General features: G+C 48.8%; 1 protein-coding gene across 2 annotated transcripts in view; it reads left to right on the top strand.

The window, feature by feature from the left end:
- ACACA (acetyl-CoA carboxylase alpha) overlaps positions 1-12,382 on the top strand; it is a 291,537-nt gene extending 279,155 nt beyond the window's left edge. For both annotated transcript variants that reach the window (XM_060259542.1, XM_060259543.1), the window contains 3 exons: positions 1,313-1,483; positions 10,743-10,879; positions 12,026-12,382. In XM_060259542.1, the coding sequence (XP_060115525.1) occupies positions 1,313-1,483; positions 10,743-10,879; positions 12,026-12,152 (435 nt within the window). In that variant the 3' untranslated portion in view covers positions 12,153-12,382. The remainder of the gene's footprint in view (positions 1-1,312; positions 1,484-10,742; positions 10,880-12,025) is intronic.
- Positions 12,383-17,585: the final 5,203 nt, after the last annotated feature.

The following is a 17,585-nucleotide window of genomic DNA, read 5'->3' as shown; positions in this document are numbered from 1 at the left end:
ATTGGCCTGATCCAACAGGGCTTCTCTTATATTCTTAGGTGACACAGAGTGTTGGACTGGATGGGCCATTGGCCTGATCCAACATGGCTTCTCTGATGTTCTTATGTAGCACCCTCTGCTCTAGAAGGGAAGGGAAGGGACGCTCCATCTGACTTCTTTACTATCACCCCTATCTTTCTGGGCACCAAAGAGGTCCTCCTTAGCTTCAGAAGGCTGAGCCCTAAATGCTGTAGAGCTGCCAGGCTCCTCTCTCCAGCTGCTGTCCCCCCCTGCCCTCCTTCCTGACCCATAATGGGGCCAACCAGCAGTTTGGGGGCTATGGCCATCTGGGCAACCTTTGCTCCTCCTTCCTCTGTCCTTGTTGCGCCCCTGCTGGTAGACTTCAGTTGTTTGCCACCTTGTAGCTGGTGAGGCCCAGCACGTCTTTCAGAGGGTTCGGTCTCTGCTCTCGTCATCACGTACCTCCTGGCCTTCCTTGGAAGCCTGGCTGCACGGCTGCCCCTGCCACAAGAGGGAGTGGTGAGTTCCAGCCTCAAGGCATTTTCGAGAGGTGGCTCTCTTCCGGACTCTGCAGGGGCTTTCTCCACAGGCATGGCCAGCAAAACTGTCCGGGGAAGGAGGGGAATTAACTTTTTCAGTTTCAAGTATTGTACATCAGGACGTTTCCACACATTCTTGTCAATGCTTGTGGCTGTAATAAGCGGGCATGTAGACCAGATGATTTAAATGAAACCCCACCCATAGTGCGTAGAGGGGTGTGAACAACATTTATTGTATTTTAATTTTTTTTTGCTTATATCCCACTCTGTCCCGCAAGCAGGCTCAGAGCGGCTCGCAACAAGACAGCAATAAATTCATAAAAACATGAAGCATTCCATCTAGCTAAAAGGCAGGGGAAATGCAAGGCAAGCTGCCATCTGGTAGCCCCATGACGACTGGGCTGACCGCTGCTGAGACACCAGGGCTTTTGGTCCATCAAAGTCAGTATTGTCTTCTCAGACTGGTAGCGGCTCTCCAGGGTCTCAAGCTGAGGTTTTTTACACCTATTTGCCTGGACCCTTTTAGTTGGAGATGCCGGGGAGATGCTATTTTATGTATTATTAGTGTGATTTATGTCCCCCCCTTCCCACCAATGTGAGCTCAGGGCAGGTTACAAGATAAAATCATACAAGAAAATACACACATAATAAATTATCTCTAAAATTAAAGATTACATTAAGATGGCAGACATGGTTTCCTTGGGTCTGGTCAGATTCTTTTTGGCATGTTATGCTCTCCCTCCATTTTAACTTCTTCTCCCTCTCTCACGCAGGACATTCTAGATTGGAAAACCTCCCGTACGTTCTTCTATTGGAGGCTCCGGCGCCTTCTTCTGGAAGACTTGGTCAAAAAGAAGATCCACGATGCCAACCCTGAACTAACAGATGGCCAGATTCAGGCCATGTTGAGGCGCTGGTTTGTGGAAGTAGAAGGCACAGTGAAGGTAAACCACAGATGGGAATGGCTTCCAAATGTGCGGGGGGGGGGGCGCAGGGGAGAGAGAGAGATTTCCAGTTCAAAGACCCCTGTGGTAAATGTCTGGCATTTTCCTGAATATCGTTAAATTCTTAGGATACACAGTTTGGTGTAGTGGTTAAGTGCGCAGACTCTTATCTTATCTGGGAGAACCAGGTTTGATTCCCCACTCCTCCACTTGCAGCTGCTGAAATGGCCTTGGGTCAGCCATAGCTCTGGCAGAGGTTGTCCTTGAATAGGCAGCTGCTGTAAAAAGCTCTCTCAGCCCCACCCACCTCACAGGGTGTTTGTTGGGTGGTGGGAGGGAAGGTAAAGGAGATTGTGACCACTGAGAGATTCAGAGTATAGGGCAGGATATAAATCTTATCTGGGAGAACCAGGTTTGATTCCCCACTCCTCCACTTCCATTCTTCTCGTGAACTTCTGTGGCCATTTCCTACCACTTACTCCAGGCAGTGAATTAATCTTGAGGGTGGTAGTCTTTTCCTAACAAAGATATTACCCTCCAATCACTGTGTCTGTTGCAAAATATATCTACCTTAAAAACAGAGGAAGAAAACAGGGATCTCCCAGAGCTGTTCTTTGGTCTCACTGTTACGTTCTTCTTGTTTGTGAATTAAAGAAAGGGAAGGGGGGAAGCCACACACACAAAGAAATACATAAATCAAATCCCGAGCGCCCGAGGGCACTGAAAAGGAAAGAGTATAAGGGGAGAAAAGTTTTTTCCCCCTTGGAGGGAGGGGCTTGGGGCTTTGTAAGGTAGCGTCTGAGCATCCTTTCTTTTTACAGCCGGGTGTCTCGTTAGCTCATACATTACACCAATCAAGGAGAGTTATCTTAAGCCACAATTAATCTGCTCCCTGGCATATGTTGATAGGAAAGCATCATGCTGTTTCTTAATTAAAGGCAAACGGATTAAAAATGATTAATAAGAGTATTAAATATTCGCCTAAACTAAAAGCTTTTGAGATTCTTGAGCAAATCCCAGCATCACCCAGGTCTGCCGAGTGGCAGGCATTTGCAGGTCTGGGCTGGGGGAGGAGGTGGGGAGGGAGCTTGCTGGGAACACCTCCATTGGTATGCAGAGGCGGTCGCGGTCAGCAGGCGCAGAAGTGGCGGGTGTGAGTTTAGAATAACGATCATTGCAAACAATTGTTATTTTTTATGATTATGATTTCTTAACATTGCAGGCTCTTAATAAATATCTTCAGAAGATTAATGAATGGGAGCTTTGATGGCGGGTTCAAAACCTGCCTCCCGATTCATTGGTGGGGTTGAGGTTGGAGGCCACTGCCTGGGTGTCGAGCCACAAAAGCTCCAGTTCCCCCCTCCCTTTGCCAAATTCAGTGAAAGAGGAAACTTTCACCGGGAGGTGGGGTTTGCTTTGGGTTTGCCTTTTGGGGGTGCCACAGCAGCTCTCATTCTTTTTGATAGTAAGAACCAGTGCTCCCTCTAAGCCGTGGAGTTTTAAGAATATAAGAACATAAGAGAAGCCATGTTAGATCAGGCCAATGGCTCCATCCAGTCCAACACTCTGTGTCACACAGTGGCCAAAAGAAAATTATATATATACACATACATATACACACTGTGGCTAATAGCCACTGATGGACCTCTGCTCCATATTTTTTATCTAACCCCCTCTTGAAGGTGGCTATTCTTGTGAGCAAAAATTCTGCTTTGTGAGCTACTGGCATTAGAGTTGTGAACTAGTGCATAAATTAGTTTGCTCTGGGGCTATTTCTCCTGAGCAAAGACAAAAATGTTTGAGCTGGAAGCTAAAAAATGATGAGCTAACTCACACTAACTCAGCTTAGAGGGAACACTAGTAAGAAGCACTATCCAGTAGATTGGCCGGGCTCCATCAATGCCGTTGACAAAGCTGAAGTCAATGTTGATGCTCTTTCAAGTCTCAGTCTTCCAAAAATACTAGTGGGATTTGAATTTGCTTCTTTTCTTTTCTAAATCCATTTTTGGCTCTGGTATCTCAGTGGGGCAGGTGATTTCTGGATTCCCAAACGGTATTAAACATAGCCTGCGTGTTAAAGTGTGACTTACCCTATAGCTGAAACAATGCCACTTTCCACAAGACAGCCATATCGATGATTTGGCAATACACACATTTATTTGAGTGTAATCAGCTGAAAGTCAGATCAACTCAAAACCCTTGGTTGGTTGACAGCCCCCTATTATTACACTATTAATTATACTATATCACAATGCAAGTTTGATAATCCGTATTATGTTTTGCCGATTTATTTAGATTCATTTATTCAGGATGGCTTACAACCAATAATTGAAAACATACCGATGTAAGCCATTGGTAAAATGAACCCAAAGGGAGCTTCTTGTGAATATCCCCCCCCCCCCCCCAATACAAAATGTGCACCCTCCTCTTGGCCATTTTTAGAAAAGGCTTCAACAGGCCAAAGTGTTTTGGGTTTTCCTGGATGAGCAGAAGTCACACTTCAGACTCATTGTACTGTCCATTGGATGTTCCCTGATCCATCATGGCTTCTCTTATGTTATGTTCCATCCTGTTGATAGTACTTGACTTACACTCTGTAATCTGCCTTGACTCTCTGCGAGGAAGGCAGACTATAAATAACCTAAATAGATGCTAAAAAACATTGCTTCCTGTACTCACAAAGCCTGCAGTTGTAATTCACTTACCTGGCTGTGCACACTGTCCCTCCCCCCCCCCATCCATGCCGTATGAGGGCAGTGGGGGTGCCACACGGACCACCTCTATCCACTTTCCTCTGACCCCCCTGATTTTAGTTCATTTTAAGACATTACATGTTTTGCTGATTTATTTAGATTCAAATGCTGCTTCCCTGCCTTAAGGGCCATAAGTGAACCAGTTTGATGCAGTGGTTAAGTGCACGGACTCTTATCTGGCAGAACTGGGTTTGATTTCCCACTCCTCCACTTGCAGCTGCTGGAATGGCCTTGGGTCAACCATAACCCTCATAGGAGTTGTCCTTGAAAGGGCAGTTGCTGTGAGAGCTCTCTCAGTCCCTCCCACCTCACAGGGTGTCTGTTGTGGGGGAAGGAGATAAAGGAGATTTGTAAGCCGCTCTGAGACTCTGATTCAGAGAGAAGGGCGGGGTATAAATCTGCAGTCTTCTTCCTCCTCCTCCTCCATGAAAACCACACTTAAGCAAACTGTGGTTAGTGGGATCGCCTGAATGCTGGCCACTCCGCTAGCTGTGGTTAGCCAGGATGAAAGTGGGACTTGTGGGAGGAAACCAGAATGTGAGTGGTAGATGGAGAGCTGAGTATTAATTTTATGGGCAAACTAGACTTCCTGAACTGAGCTGTTGTTGTGTAGCCTGGTCTGATTGGCTACATGGCACCGTAACTGCATAGAATGCATGATGTGGCCCTTAATTGGCTGGTATAATATCAGAAAAGAAAAGAAAATTGGCACCCAAGTGTGTGGGGGGAGTGTTTGTTGGGAAAATAGCCAATTGGAGTGCAGGAAGATGAAAGGGTGGGCATCAGTGAACATTTTAACCCCTCAAATCCACCCGCTTCCCACAAATGCAATCGAATGTTTAGCAGAGCTCTATGAAATCATTAAAACTGCCCAGTGATGAACATATGAAGCTGCCTTATACTGAATATACTGACCTAACCCTTGGTCCATCAAAGTCAGTATTGTCTTTTCACACCTATTTGCCTGGACCCTTTTTAGTTGGAGATGCCAGGGATTGAACCTGGGACCTTCTGCTTCCCAAGCAGATGCTCTACCACTGAGCCACCGTCCCTCCCCAAATGACAATGTTAAAAGAATGCACACATGAACTTGCCTTATACTGAATCAGATCCATCAAAGTCTGTCTTGTCTGCTTAGAGTGGCAGTGGCTCTCCAGGGTCTCAGATCTTTCATGCACCTACCACTAGGTCCTTTTAACTGGAGATGCTGCCCAGGATTGAACCTGGGACTTTCAACATGCCAAGCAGACACTCTTCTACTGAGCCACAGCCCCTCTGCTAAAGGGTGTGTGTGTGGGGGGGAGGAGTTAGGAGCTAGCTGGGGCAAATGATGTAAGTCTGAGCCTGACACAAGGTATGTTACCCTCGAGCTACTTGGATGTCTCAGCAGACCAGGCCTGTAAGAGAATCCTGCAGTGCAGGTTCTTGGCTGAGGTTAACCTGGATGAGGACACTGCGTGTAATGGCTGATGCTTATTCTCCATTGGGGGATATGTGGGAGAATTCCCCCCCCCCCCCCGAGCCATGCCAAACTCAGGCTGTAGTGGAGCCTGAAGGTCAAAACCAGCTCCTGCTCAGAAATAAGTTGGTAGCCAAGAGCTGCAGTGAGGTCCGGATTGCCTGAGAGGTCCTATTCTGCACCTGGTCAGTTTTTCAAGGGCAGCCCCACCTACAGCACGTCCCTGTTGTCCCCCCAGACAGGGTCCAGGCATGTAATGTCCAGATTCATCCTCTCAGGAACCCTGTGAGGGGCTCATCGATGAGACCCGTTTTCATAGGAGAAATGCTTTTTTAATCTCTGCCTTGCCTTTTCTTCAGTCAGAGGGATGGTGTGACTGTGTGGTTCTTGCTAGTGCGTATTTGGAAAAGGACACTGCATTATCACAGCTGTTCTGTAATTTTAGGGACTTAACAATCTCTAGCTGTCAGGACCAAAAGATTAACTCAAGAAACAGCCCCTGTTCCTTTTACATCAGTGGGAGAGGGCACTTTTCACATGACTCCTCCTCCCCCCAACGAAGCTCTCACAAAGCCCATGTCCTTCTGGGAAGTGGGGGGTCCCCACACCGTACTTTGCCTCCCTTGCAGAGAGAGGACATTCCCAGGAGATCCTTTAGCTGGAGGTCGTGGGAGGAATCTAGGGGCATCTATGTATAAATCATGTCCTCTGCCAGTGTGCTATTGTATTTCTAGCCATCATCATTTCGGATAAATCTTGAAAAATAAAACAACAAAGAATATGTGGCTTGGTATAAAATACTAGACTGGGGAGGCGGCTGCATATAATTTTTCAGCTCCTTACAGTACCATGTTTTATCCCCTCCTTATATTTGGAAGGACTGCAGGACGCACAGACAGGCTAGTTTAGACCCTTCTACTCTGCTTTTCTCCCCTCTGGGATCTAGCATGGCTAACTGCCATGGTCCTGCTCCCTGCTTTTTATTCTCACCAACTGCCATCTGGCCCTAGGTCATCCAGCCAACTTCCATGGAAGAGTGGTGATTCGAACCTGGATCTCCCAGAGTGTAGTCCAGGACTATAACCACTTTAATCACACAGGTTCTTGAGAAGAAGATGATATTGGATTTATATCCAGCCCTCCACTCTGAACCTCAGAGCGGCTCACAATCTCCTTTCCCTTCCTCCCCCACAACAGACACCCTGTGAGGTGGGTGGGGCTGAGAGGGCTCTCCCAGCAGCTGCCCTTTCAAGGATAACTCCTGAGAGAGCTCAGGCTGACCCAAGGCCATTCCAGCAGCTGCAAGTGGAGGAGGGGAGAATCAAACCTGGTTCTCCCAGATAAGAGTCCGCACACTTAACCACTACACCATTTGAAAATAGTTTCTAGCTGTAGTTAAAACAAGTCAACATAATCAAGGAGGGTTCTTAAGAGTAAGGAAAACAAAAGTTTCCTACTTTATTTGGGGGAGAAGGGAATACCTCTGTCAGCTGGGAAAGCACATGTACTCAGGGCCAGCCCTGGACTGTCTGGCACCCTAGGCAAGGCTGACTTCCGGCATCCTCCCCTTGCACTGGTGACATCACTGAGTCACATGGGGGGTGCCCAATTTGGTGCCCCCAGAAGGCCAGCACCCTAGGCAGTCACCTAGTCTGCCTTTGTGGCCCTGTCTGTACTGAGGACTTTGAAGATGCACCTGTCTAAAGTACTGCTGTTTTCTGCCCTCCTCTTCTCTGTCTTCCTGATATCCCCCTCGTCACCATGGCCTGGGCTAAGAAGAACAGAGTCTGTCCTTTGTCCTTGCATGTGCTGCCAGCAAAGGGCCCATTTTCTGAAGCCAGTCTTTTTTGTGTGTCGTCTTTGCATACCCCATGGTGTGTTTCACTGGACCACTGCAGAACTGGCAGGCCAGGGGTTCAAGGAGCACAGCAGCTGTTTCCTCCCCTCCCCCTCCACCCCCCCCCCCCCCCCGCAGGCGCTGGAGATGCTTCATCTGGGGGTTTTTTTTTAACCCTGCCCACCTATTAAATCATGATGCAGAATTCATTGTCATTCTGACTTTGACTTCGTTAGCGATAACAGAGAAGGATAGTGCACCTTTAAATGACGAGCTTTTGTGTTTAATTACCCAAATAAAATGACATAAATATGAATGAGCGCTAATGGTGGTACTTGGTTTTTCCGGAAACCATTAACGATTCTTAAATGATTTGTAAAGAAAATGAGAGGCGAAGAGAAGCAGCGAGAAGGCTATTAGGCTTCTAACACACTCCGGAATGATTATGTAGTCAACTACCTAGCAAATACTGAGCTAAATGATCTTGCCACAGAAAAAGAAAGAAAATGATTTGCCACTGTGATCTTTTTTCTGTGGCTGGTGACACTTTGACCCCTCTCATAATGCTCTCCACCACTAAAATGGGGGTTAGGTTTCTCGATGGGTTACAAGCAGGAGAAATCGAATCCTGTGTGTGAAAACAGTTTCCCTTTTTCATTTTGCTGCTAATGAGAACTAGAAACTTGCTTAGAATAAAAGTCATGCTTTGGAGAGAATTCTGCAGCGGCTTCTGAATTATGTTTTATGAATACTTGTTACACTGGAGCTGCGTGGAAGCTTAGATTTCTCTGCATGAGTCATTTTCAGCCTCTCTATTTCTCCCTCCCTTCCCTGGGCACTGAAAGAAAAAATGAAAAACTAATACCTGCTTCCAGAAGAGACTGTCCTCTGTGCCTGGCATGAGTCTCTGTTCTGCTCTTGCTTCCTTCCAGTCTGCTTTTAAGTCAGGGTGATAATTCTGCATCTCTGCACTGGATGCGGCTCAGCCCCTCTTTTTGACAGCAGAACTGCTTGCCCATGATAGAGGTTTATAACGTTATGGATGGGATGAAGAAAAAGTGGCTAGAGGGAGCCTTTTGTCCCTCTCCCACAACACCAGGACTCAGGAGCCCCCAAGGGAGTTGGTGAGCAAGACGCAAAGGACAGTCTTTAGTCAGTGAACAGTTGAAGATATTGGATTTGGACTGGATTGACAGTTAGGTTTTCAGTTGGGGAGTTGTGCCACTGGAGGCAGCAACTGCTGCAATCTCCAGTGACTTTACAAGAGAACTGGACAGGTGCGTGGAGGAGAAGTCCGTCAATGGCTACTAGCCCTGGTGAGCAAAAGGAATCTCCATGTCCAGAGATAGGAAACCTCTTGATACTCGTGGTTAGGAGACAACATAGGGGAGGGCCTTGGCCTTTGTGCCCTGTGGGCTGGCTCTCCAGGGCAACGGGCTGTCCTCTGTGGGAGGCAGGATGCTGGCCTGGGTGAACCACTGGTCTGACCCAGCATGAGCATTCGTGATGTTCTTCTGCGCTCAGAGGTGACAGGCTCACAACAGTGATTCTTGGAGTTTGGGTTCCTTTCAGAGCAGTGACATGCTAAATGCCAGTCTTTTGTGGGAGAGAGAGTGAGGTGCGCCTCCTCACTTTAATTCAGAAAGAAATGAGTCTCGGCTGTTAGAACATAAGAGAAGCCATGTTGGATCAGGCCAATGGCCCATCCAGTCCAACACATTGTGTCACACGGTGGCCAAAAAACACTAGAAGCCTCGAGATCTCCATGCTCATTAGTGGGGACTTCCAAAAACCCTCCCCCCCATCTGCCATCAGGAAACCCATCAGTGGGGCCAGGACACTGGAAGCCCTCCCACTGTGCCCCCCAAGCACCAAGATTACACAGCATCACTGCCCCAGACAGAGAGTTCCAACAATACACTGTGGCTAATAGCCACTGATGAACCTCTGCTCCAGATGCTTATCCAATCCCCTCTTGAAGCTGGCTATGCTTGCAGCCGCCACCACCTCCTGTGGCAGTGAATTCCACGTTAATCACCCTTTGGGTGAAGAAGTACCTCCTTTTATCCGTTCTAATCCGACTGCTCAGCAATTTAATTGAATGCCGAGTTCTTGTATTGTGAGAAAGGGAGAAAAGCCCGTCTTTCTCTACCTTCTCTATCCCATGCAGAATCTTGTAAACCTCCATCATGTCACCCCGCAGTCGACGTTTCTCCAAGCTAAAGTCTCAGAGCAGTGGTGCCCTTCTGCATCTGGGCAGGGTGGCCCTGTGTCCCACCCAGGGACCTTTGGATTGGATACAGTGGCAGGCAGCTAGCCTAGCATGGTGGCTGCACACAGGGGAGCCCTGGCCTCTGCCTTGGACTGAGGAGTGAGGCTCAGGCAAACTTGCCCAGCCCTGCTCAGCTGTAATGTTGGGGTAATAATGCCCAGCTTCTGGGGCAGTGGTGGAAGGGATTATAACTCGAAGGCACATGTGCTGCACTCCCAGGCCTCCAGGTGCTGTTCAGCTGCTCCGTTTGTTGTTGAGCTCCTGCAACATGGCTGTGGTGGGGCCCTCTGCTTTTCTGCTTGGTGGCCAAAAAGGCTGTTGAACTGCAGCCAAGTTATGGCAATCCGCTGGGAGGCTTCCAAAGCAAGAGGTGTGCAGAGGCGGGGCTTGCCATCACCCGGGCATCATTGGAGGCCTCTCATCTAAGCTCTTGCCAACCCTGCTTAGCTTCTGAGAGCTGATGAGACTCGGTGTGTCTGGGCCAGCCAGCAAAGGGCACTCTTCTCCTTAGGGGCAGGAAGAGGAAGGAGCTGGGGTAAGGGCCCAAACAATGCTTAACAGGTGGTTTGGGAGGGCAGGTGTAGCTAGCCCCGTCCCCCTCAGCCAGCACCCCGAGATCTGGCCCTGTTGCGCCAGCATAGCTCCCTCAAGCAAATGCCCAGCAGCCAGCACTGGAGAGAAGGCAGGGGAGGGCTTTTCGGAGGAGAACCTTCTCTATGGGGTTCATCTTGTCTAGCTAAACACACTGAGAAGAAGGGCGGGCAGTACGTTTTGTGCCAATCCTCTTCTTGGTGGAGCCACTTAATCGGATTGCACCCATCGAGAGAGAAAGAGTGTGTGTGTGTTTCTGCAGTGGGGAGACGGTTGATCTGTAGGAACCCCCCCCCCCTGGTCATGGCTGGAGCAATGACGACGTCTGGTCTGGTCTGGTCTGGCAGGCATACTTGTGGGACAACAACAAGGACCTGGTGGAGTGGCTGGAGAAGCAGCTGGCGGAGGAGGAGGGCAGCCGCTCGGTGGTGGACGAGAACATCAAGTACATCTCCCGAGACTACATCCTCAAGCAGATACGAAGGTGAGGCAACCCTTGGAAAGGGGGGGGGGGGCTGTGGCTGGTTCTACGAGTCCAGAGGTCCCCCACCTTTGGCTGCTTCAGAATTGGGACACAGGGTGGTCTGTATAACAGGGCGCCTTTTAAAATGAAAATACCATCTTAAAATATTTTCTGCAATGAACATGGTTTCCCTTCAGTCACACAGTGAAGATTCTTAGGTTGTTGCAGCAGCTGCTGTCAAAGCAACCCTTTTGAAGATCTGCACAGCCAATCAGATCTCCAGTGGCTAATCAGAAGCAAAGCCCCACCTGGCCCACCGAACACGTGGAAAGGGGTGGGGGGCACCATGGCCATGTTGGGAACCCCTGGGCTGGTCAGGAAAGCATCATGCCCCATCTCCTCCCCTCCCTTCCTCCTTACTTGAGGGCTTCACATGATTGGTAAAGACCAGCTTGTGCCACCCCAACCCCCATCTACAACCTGCAGGCCAAGCTGTGGCTAGTTTTCCCAGAGAACCTTTATTCTGCCGCTTTTAGCTCCCTCCCTGCCTCTTCCCAAGGTTCCTTGTCTCTCCCCTGTCCCCCTCATCCCCATCCCATTTCCTGCTTGGAGACCCACAGAAAAGGTTTTCCTTCCTGGGAAATGCCCCTCAAGGAAACGACACTGTTGGTCAACATAGCAGGGCTTTTTTTCTGGGGAAAGAGGTGCCGGAACTCTGAAGAGGGAAATGAAGGCGAAACACACGCGATTCTTTGGAACGATATTGTGTTCATGCACTGCGGACTTACCTCTAAAGCAGCTTTCAAACTTTAAGCCTGTCACCAACTTCCTCAGTTCTTTTTCGGGTCTTGCTTTTGGTGCCTAACGCTGAACGCTAACCTTAAAGCCACTGTGCTTTAACGTACTTTGTTGGCTCAAAGGTGCCTCTCGTGCATTTTTAGACATTTTTTTGAAAATGTGGTTTCCCCCAAGAGGTTCTGGAACTCTGCCCTGGTGTGTCCCCCCAGAAAAAAAGCCCAGGGCGGCACCAACAACCCTCTGCCTGGGGGGCCGAGCCACCTCCCAGCTGGTTCAGTCTCTGAGCCACGCGGAGTGACTCTGTTCTCTGCTTCCCCCAAGAAGCCGCAAACCACCTGACCTGCATTCTCTCCCCCACTCTTATCCTAGTTTGATCCAAGCCAATCCGGAGGTTGCCATGGATTCCATCGTCCACATGACTCAGCATATATCGGCGACTCAGCGGGCCGAGATTGTGCGCATTCTCTCAACAATGGACTCCCCGGCCTCGACGTAAGCGGCCGCAGGGCCTGCCTGCCTGGCGGAACGGGCTCCACTGCTCCCCTTCTTGCCTTCCTGACTTTTGCATCCCTTTGTGTGGGGAAATGCTGGAAAAGGACTTTTTAAATTTTCTTCCTTTTTAAAAACAAAACAAGAAACACACAAATCAGAGACTTGGACTGGAGAGAGCACCCTCGCCAGTTCCGAAAGCCTTCGGGAATACAGGCTCCCAACCAGTTAACTTATGGATGTCAGTCTGGTACCTATTTATTTAACAGAGTGTGAATGGACCAGTGTGTCAGCTAACTGTTGTTTGCACGGCACCTGCAAGAGATGATGACGGGTCTGCGGTACCCCGAGGTCTTACAGGCCCCCTCATCTGCTTTCTTGATCTAAGGGGCCACAGCAGCTCAAGCCCTGCACCTACGTCTGTCCGGTGTGGTTGTCACTTCATTAACTATTCCTGCCCTCCCAACCGTCTCTGTCCAGTGTTTGCCAACAGTATCGGTCTGTGGGCCAGAACGTAGGGTTGCCAACCTTGAGATATCCTGGAACTACAGCTTTTCTTCAGTTCCCCTGGAGAAAATGGTGGCTTTGGAGGGTGGCTTCCATGGTATCACACTGTCTAAGGCCCCTCCCCCACCCTGCCCTCCCTTGGCTCCACTCCCAAATCTCCAGGAATTCCCCACCCAGAATTGGCATCCGTAGGTAGAAACCTCTGCTTTGCCCCACTGGCTTTGAGATCCTCACCTCTGCTGGCCACCCGGTTTATGTGCAGAATTGTAATCTGCTGCTCTCTCCTTGGCTGGGCCAAAGACCTAAACTCCTTTGCCCCCTTGTTTGTCAGGTTTTTATCTCCCGTGGGAAACAAATATTCGTTGCCATAGAAGCCGCAGCGATCCTCAGTGACAGCCCACCTTCCTAGCCATTCCTGTGTGCAGCGGAGGCAGCCTTAAGAGGCGACATTCCCTTCATTCGGTTTTGGAGGTGCGCCCAGGAAAGTTGCAGCCTAAAGCTCCCGAACTCTAGAACAAGGCAAGCATGAGCCTGCTGTGGACCCCCCCCCTTGCCCATAGATCTCTTAGGAGAGCAGGGTAGATCCTCTGTCACATAAAGTGGGGGGGGAGAGGGGAAGAGGGGGTGTTTGGAACTGGTTTCTTTCTGGAACAAAGTCTTGTGTGGGAACATGCAAAGGAGCTTGAGCCGGACTTAGGGGGGGGAGTGTTTCTCCCTGCTCCACTTTCCTCTTCCCCCCCCAGGTTGAGCGGGGGGCCTCAGTTACATCCCCAGATGATCTGCCCTGTGATGGATGCATGACAAAGTCGTGGGCACAAGCCTTGCTGTTTAGAAAACACTGGTTTTTGTAGCATCAGGCCTCAGTTTCCCCACGAAAGGGGCTGGGTCCTGCTCTTTCGGCTTGAAGGACTGCCACACCCCCAAGCCTGCCCCTGTTAAGACGGTGGCCCCTCCCCCCGGGGGTCTGTTTCCACTTAATTCACATCAAGGGGGGGGGGGGTTTGAGAAAATCCGTTCTGCCCTGCCCAGTCCCAAGAGGGGCTCCGGGAAGCATAGTCAGTTTGTGTTCCTTTTTTAAAATCAAAAAGTAACCCTTTAGAGCCTTCTTTTTGAGGCAGTGGGAACCTTTGGGATTCCGATGCAGGGAGTAACCGCAAAACATCTGCCAGAGGAAGAACAACCAGGCACAAAATGGGCACCCCCCCCCCCACTAGCTTCCCAACAGGTGACCTTCAACCATGCAGTGAAGATCCTTGTGCTGGCAGCTGCCACCAAAGCAACAGTTTCCAGAATCCACAGAGCCTATCAGATGCCTTGCTGGGCAAAAGCTCTGCCTTCTACAAACACTTGGTGGACACCAGGAAAGAGGGCCCCTGCTTTCTACCACTGACAGAGCCACAGGTGGGCACACTGGAGTGATGCAAAGTGGAGCTTCTGCCACTGGCTTTTCTCCTGGTCATCGGCCGTGGAATCCACTTGCTTCCCAACAGGTGACAGATTTGAGCGGGGGTGGGGTGGGGTGCAGCTAATCCCAACCATCTCATTTGGCAAAAATGGCCTAGCTCTTCACTGACCCTCAAGTCAGCTTCCAAGGGTGACGGCTCTTTGGGTTGTGGTTTGTTGGTGGCCCACTTTGCTGAAAAAAAAAATGGCCTTTTGTGTTTCCCCCCAGCAGTTTGGACTGGGGTGGGGTGGGGTGGGGAGGGGGAGATACCTGCCAATGGCCAGCCTGGTGTAGCAGAAGGATGCTGGTCCTGCCGACTGCATCTTTGGAAGACACACAGGAATGCAAGAGTCCTGTTCACCCAACCAACTGAAGTGTTACTGGCATATGTTCTGAATAACTTACCTCAAGTTTCTTTTAATAAAAACAATCAGACAATATCTGGGTTCTGGAGCATGGCTTTTCATTTTACAATCAGTTGTTCCGTCCCTCCCCAGCTGGTCACAACGAAGCAAATTTTGAAAGGCCTTAAGATGCATATCCTACTTTGACCCCTGGAGGTCAACAAAAGTCTCTCTCAGAATTCTGCACCTCATTGCTGTGATGCAGCCTATCTTGCAGTCATCTACAAGAATGGCCCTGTAACCCAGAGTACCTTGGAAACCCTTTAGGCAAAGACAAACCTCAGGTTCTGTGTTGCTGCTGTTAAGGAGAATCATTGGCAGATGGTGGAACCACGGCCCTTCCTTTCCATACTTCCATCCTCTGGCCCAGTCCAGCGGTTTTGTATGGGATGCAGCAGCTTTGCTGCACGCACCAAGTTCTTCTAATATTTACCTTCTCCCTCTTTTTGTCAGAAGCAGAAAATCTGCTTGGCCATTTTTTTAAGCAACTAGCATCTTCTCCCTCTTTATTTATGAATCCATTTAAAACATTTCTATTCTGCTGAACTCAAGTTGTTGCCCAAGCATTTTATTTAATATATTGATTAGTCACCTTTCTTCCTCACGAAGCTCAAGGCGATTTCCAATATAGATACAGTAGCATACATTAAAATACCTAAAGCCAAAATTTAAAATCACAATTCAGGATTGCTAGTAAACTTAACCAAATACAGACTGATTTCACACTAGGCTTGTTCCAGTGTCTGAGCCCTTTTCCCCCTGGTGCTTTGTCCAATTTCGCACAAGCTGTTGCAGGGCTGCGAGTTGCCCTGCCTCTTTCCTGCAGCAAACAAGATCCTCTGTTTCTGCTTGCCTCAGGAAAGAGGTGGGACAAGACGCAGCCCCGCGGCAGCACCAGGGGAAAAAGGACTCCAAGACCGGAATAAGCCTAGTGAGAAATCGGTCGCTTTCTTGGAACAGTCTTCAGCTGGCTCCCAAAGATCAAGTGAGAGGGCCAGGCGCACCTCCCTGGGGCGGTTGCTCCAGAACTGTGGCGCTGCCACTGAAAAGTCTCTTCCAAATGAGCTTCCTTGACTGATGGGACAGTCGGGCGGGCCTCTTCCAGTGATCTTAGTTCCTGGGAAGGAAAATACGGGAAAAGACAGCCCACAGGTAGGCCACAGTTACAGAAGCCACAGCAGAGCACAAGAGAACTCAAGCCTGTAAGCACAGCCACACACGTTTCCCCATAGGAGTGCCCCCCACAACTGCTCCGCTCCAAATTCCTGCCTATAGAAAACAAGCAGGTCAGGGAGAAGAGCCTTTACCCTGACATTCTGATCTTCTACATGCATGGACTTTGGGGTGCTTTTTTGTGGGGGAGATTATTTAAGATCACACACACCCCCATCAGTAGTCTAGCATGGCATAATCCAAGAATCTCTTTGCTTAGTGTAAACCAGAGCTCACAAATGCGGTTTAGTATTTTTTTCTAAGCTTTTTTTAACCTATTAAGACGGAGGGAGGAGAATAAAACACAGAACAAAATATTAACTTAATGTACTTTAGCAGATTTGCAAAATTTGGAGGTTTCTATATACAGAATTTTATTTTCAATGCAGAAATCTGAGTACATTAATCACTTGAAGCCCCACACCTCACCTACCTCCACATCAGGCTGCTTGGAGATCAAACAAAACGCACCTCTTAACGTTCGGGCACAATTTTGTCCATTAAAACTGTTTTACAAGTGGCTGCACAGACAGCCAGTTCCCAGTTATTCAACTGGATTTAATTGCAGGTGTAACGTAATGGAACCATTTCCCCCCTACTAGGTAAGCGGGATGCGTAAATAGCTCTGTTTACTCCCAAACAGATCCCTTTTAATTTATTTTGTTTAAAATAAAAAAAAACCCCTTTGTGCCTAATTTAAGACGAAATGGTGTTACATTTTATCAAAATTGTCAAAACAAAAACAGATACCAGAGCAAAAAAGAAAGAGGCGACTCCCTCTGAACTCTCCAAATGCAGATTTAAACACTTTACCCTAAAATATCTACATATTTTAAAAATGCCCCAAAGGGTAGCCCTGAAGCCTTCAAAAGCAGGAGGATCAAAGGGCCATCATCTTTTAATTTAAACCTTTTGTTGCTTCAGCCGTCTTAAGAGAGATGAAGAGAGATCAAAATAAAAACGGAAACAAAACAACCGCCGCTTTGTCACTGCGCTTTCCCCCTCCCCCCCCCCACTCGGGGTGTTTGTGTGCGTGCTGGAGTCCTTTCTCTCAATTTAGGCCGCGAAATAGGTCAGCTCCATTACCGATCAGCCTTCCCACAAATATTTAAAACAAATTGAATTGCACACCCAATACCCATCACAATTACGCCTGGCACAATAACTAAATTAGCAATTCAACAAAATAATTGGAAATGCGATTCTCTCTATTCCGCAGGTCCCCTCAGGGCTTTTGCCGATCTCTGTGTGAGAGAGAGTGTGTGTGTGTGTGTGTGTGTGTGTGTAACGGGAGGGGGGGCACAGCTTTACTAATTCAGACGCTAATTAGAGCCATACTTGTAAATGAAGTTGTTTGTCTGAAAGTTGAAATTCTGTCCTGAAATTTGGGGAGAGGAGAGGAGAGGAGGGAGGAGCGTCCCTGTCGCCATGTTCACCTCAACCCCCTCCCCCTTTTAAAAAAGGGCAATTTGGACACAAAAATGCTAATTAACAGCAGAATTGTGAACAGGGGAAGAATTAAAATTCTGTTGGGAAATTCCAAGAAGCTGTTAATTGATGGTATTAGGAACATGTTCTTGAGGAAATCCTGCTTAAACAGTTGCCCTTTGCTAGTAAATGTTGCTTCGGCTCTCCGGCCGCAATACCTGATGGACGCCAAGATGTCAGCAGAACGTGCCCCGCTTGGGAAGCAGAGCTGGAGGCAGGCCGAGCATCCTCAAAGGTGGTGGTGGAGGAGGAGGAAGACGGCAGCCTGTTGGACCACCCCGTCTACAGCTGGCCACAATCTCCCGGTTCAGCCCCCTCTACCAGTCCTGGAGAGCCAGGTTTGTAGTTCCCAGCTACCTAAAATATCACAAGACTGAAAATGCAC

This window comes from Heteronotia binoei, chromosome 18, assembly GCF_032191835.1.
Source record: "Heteronotia binoei isolate CCM8104 ecotype False Entrance Well chromosome 18, APGP_CSIRO_Hbin_v1, whole genome shotgun sequence".
In the NCBI taxonomy this organism is placed as follows: Eukaryota; Metazoa; Chordata; class Lepidosauria; order Squamata; family Gekkonidae; genus Heteronotia; species Heteronotia binoei.
The sequence above is the reverse complement of the archived record's forward strand: the minus strand, read 5'-3'. Positions and strand labels throughout refer to the sequence as shown.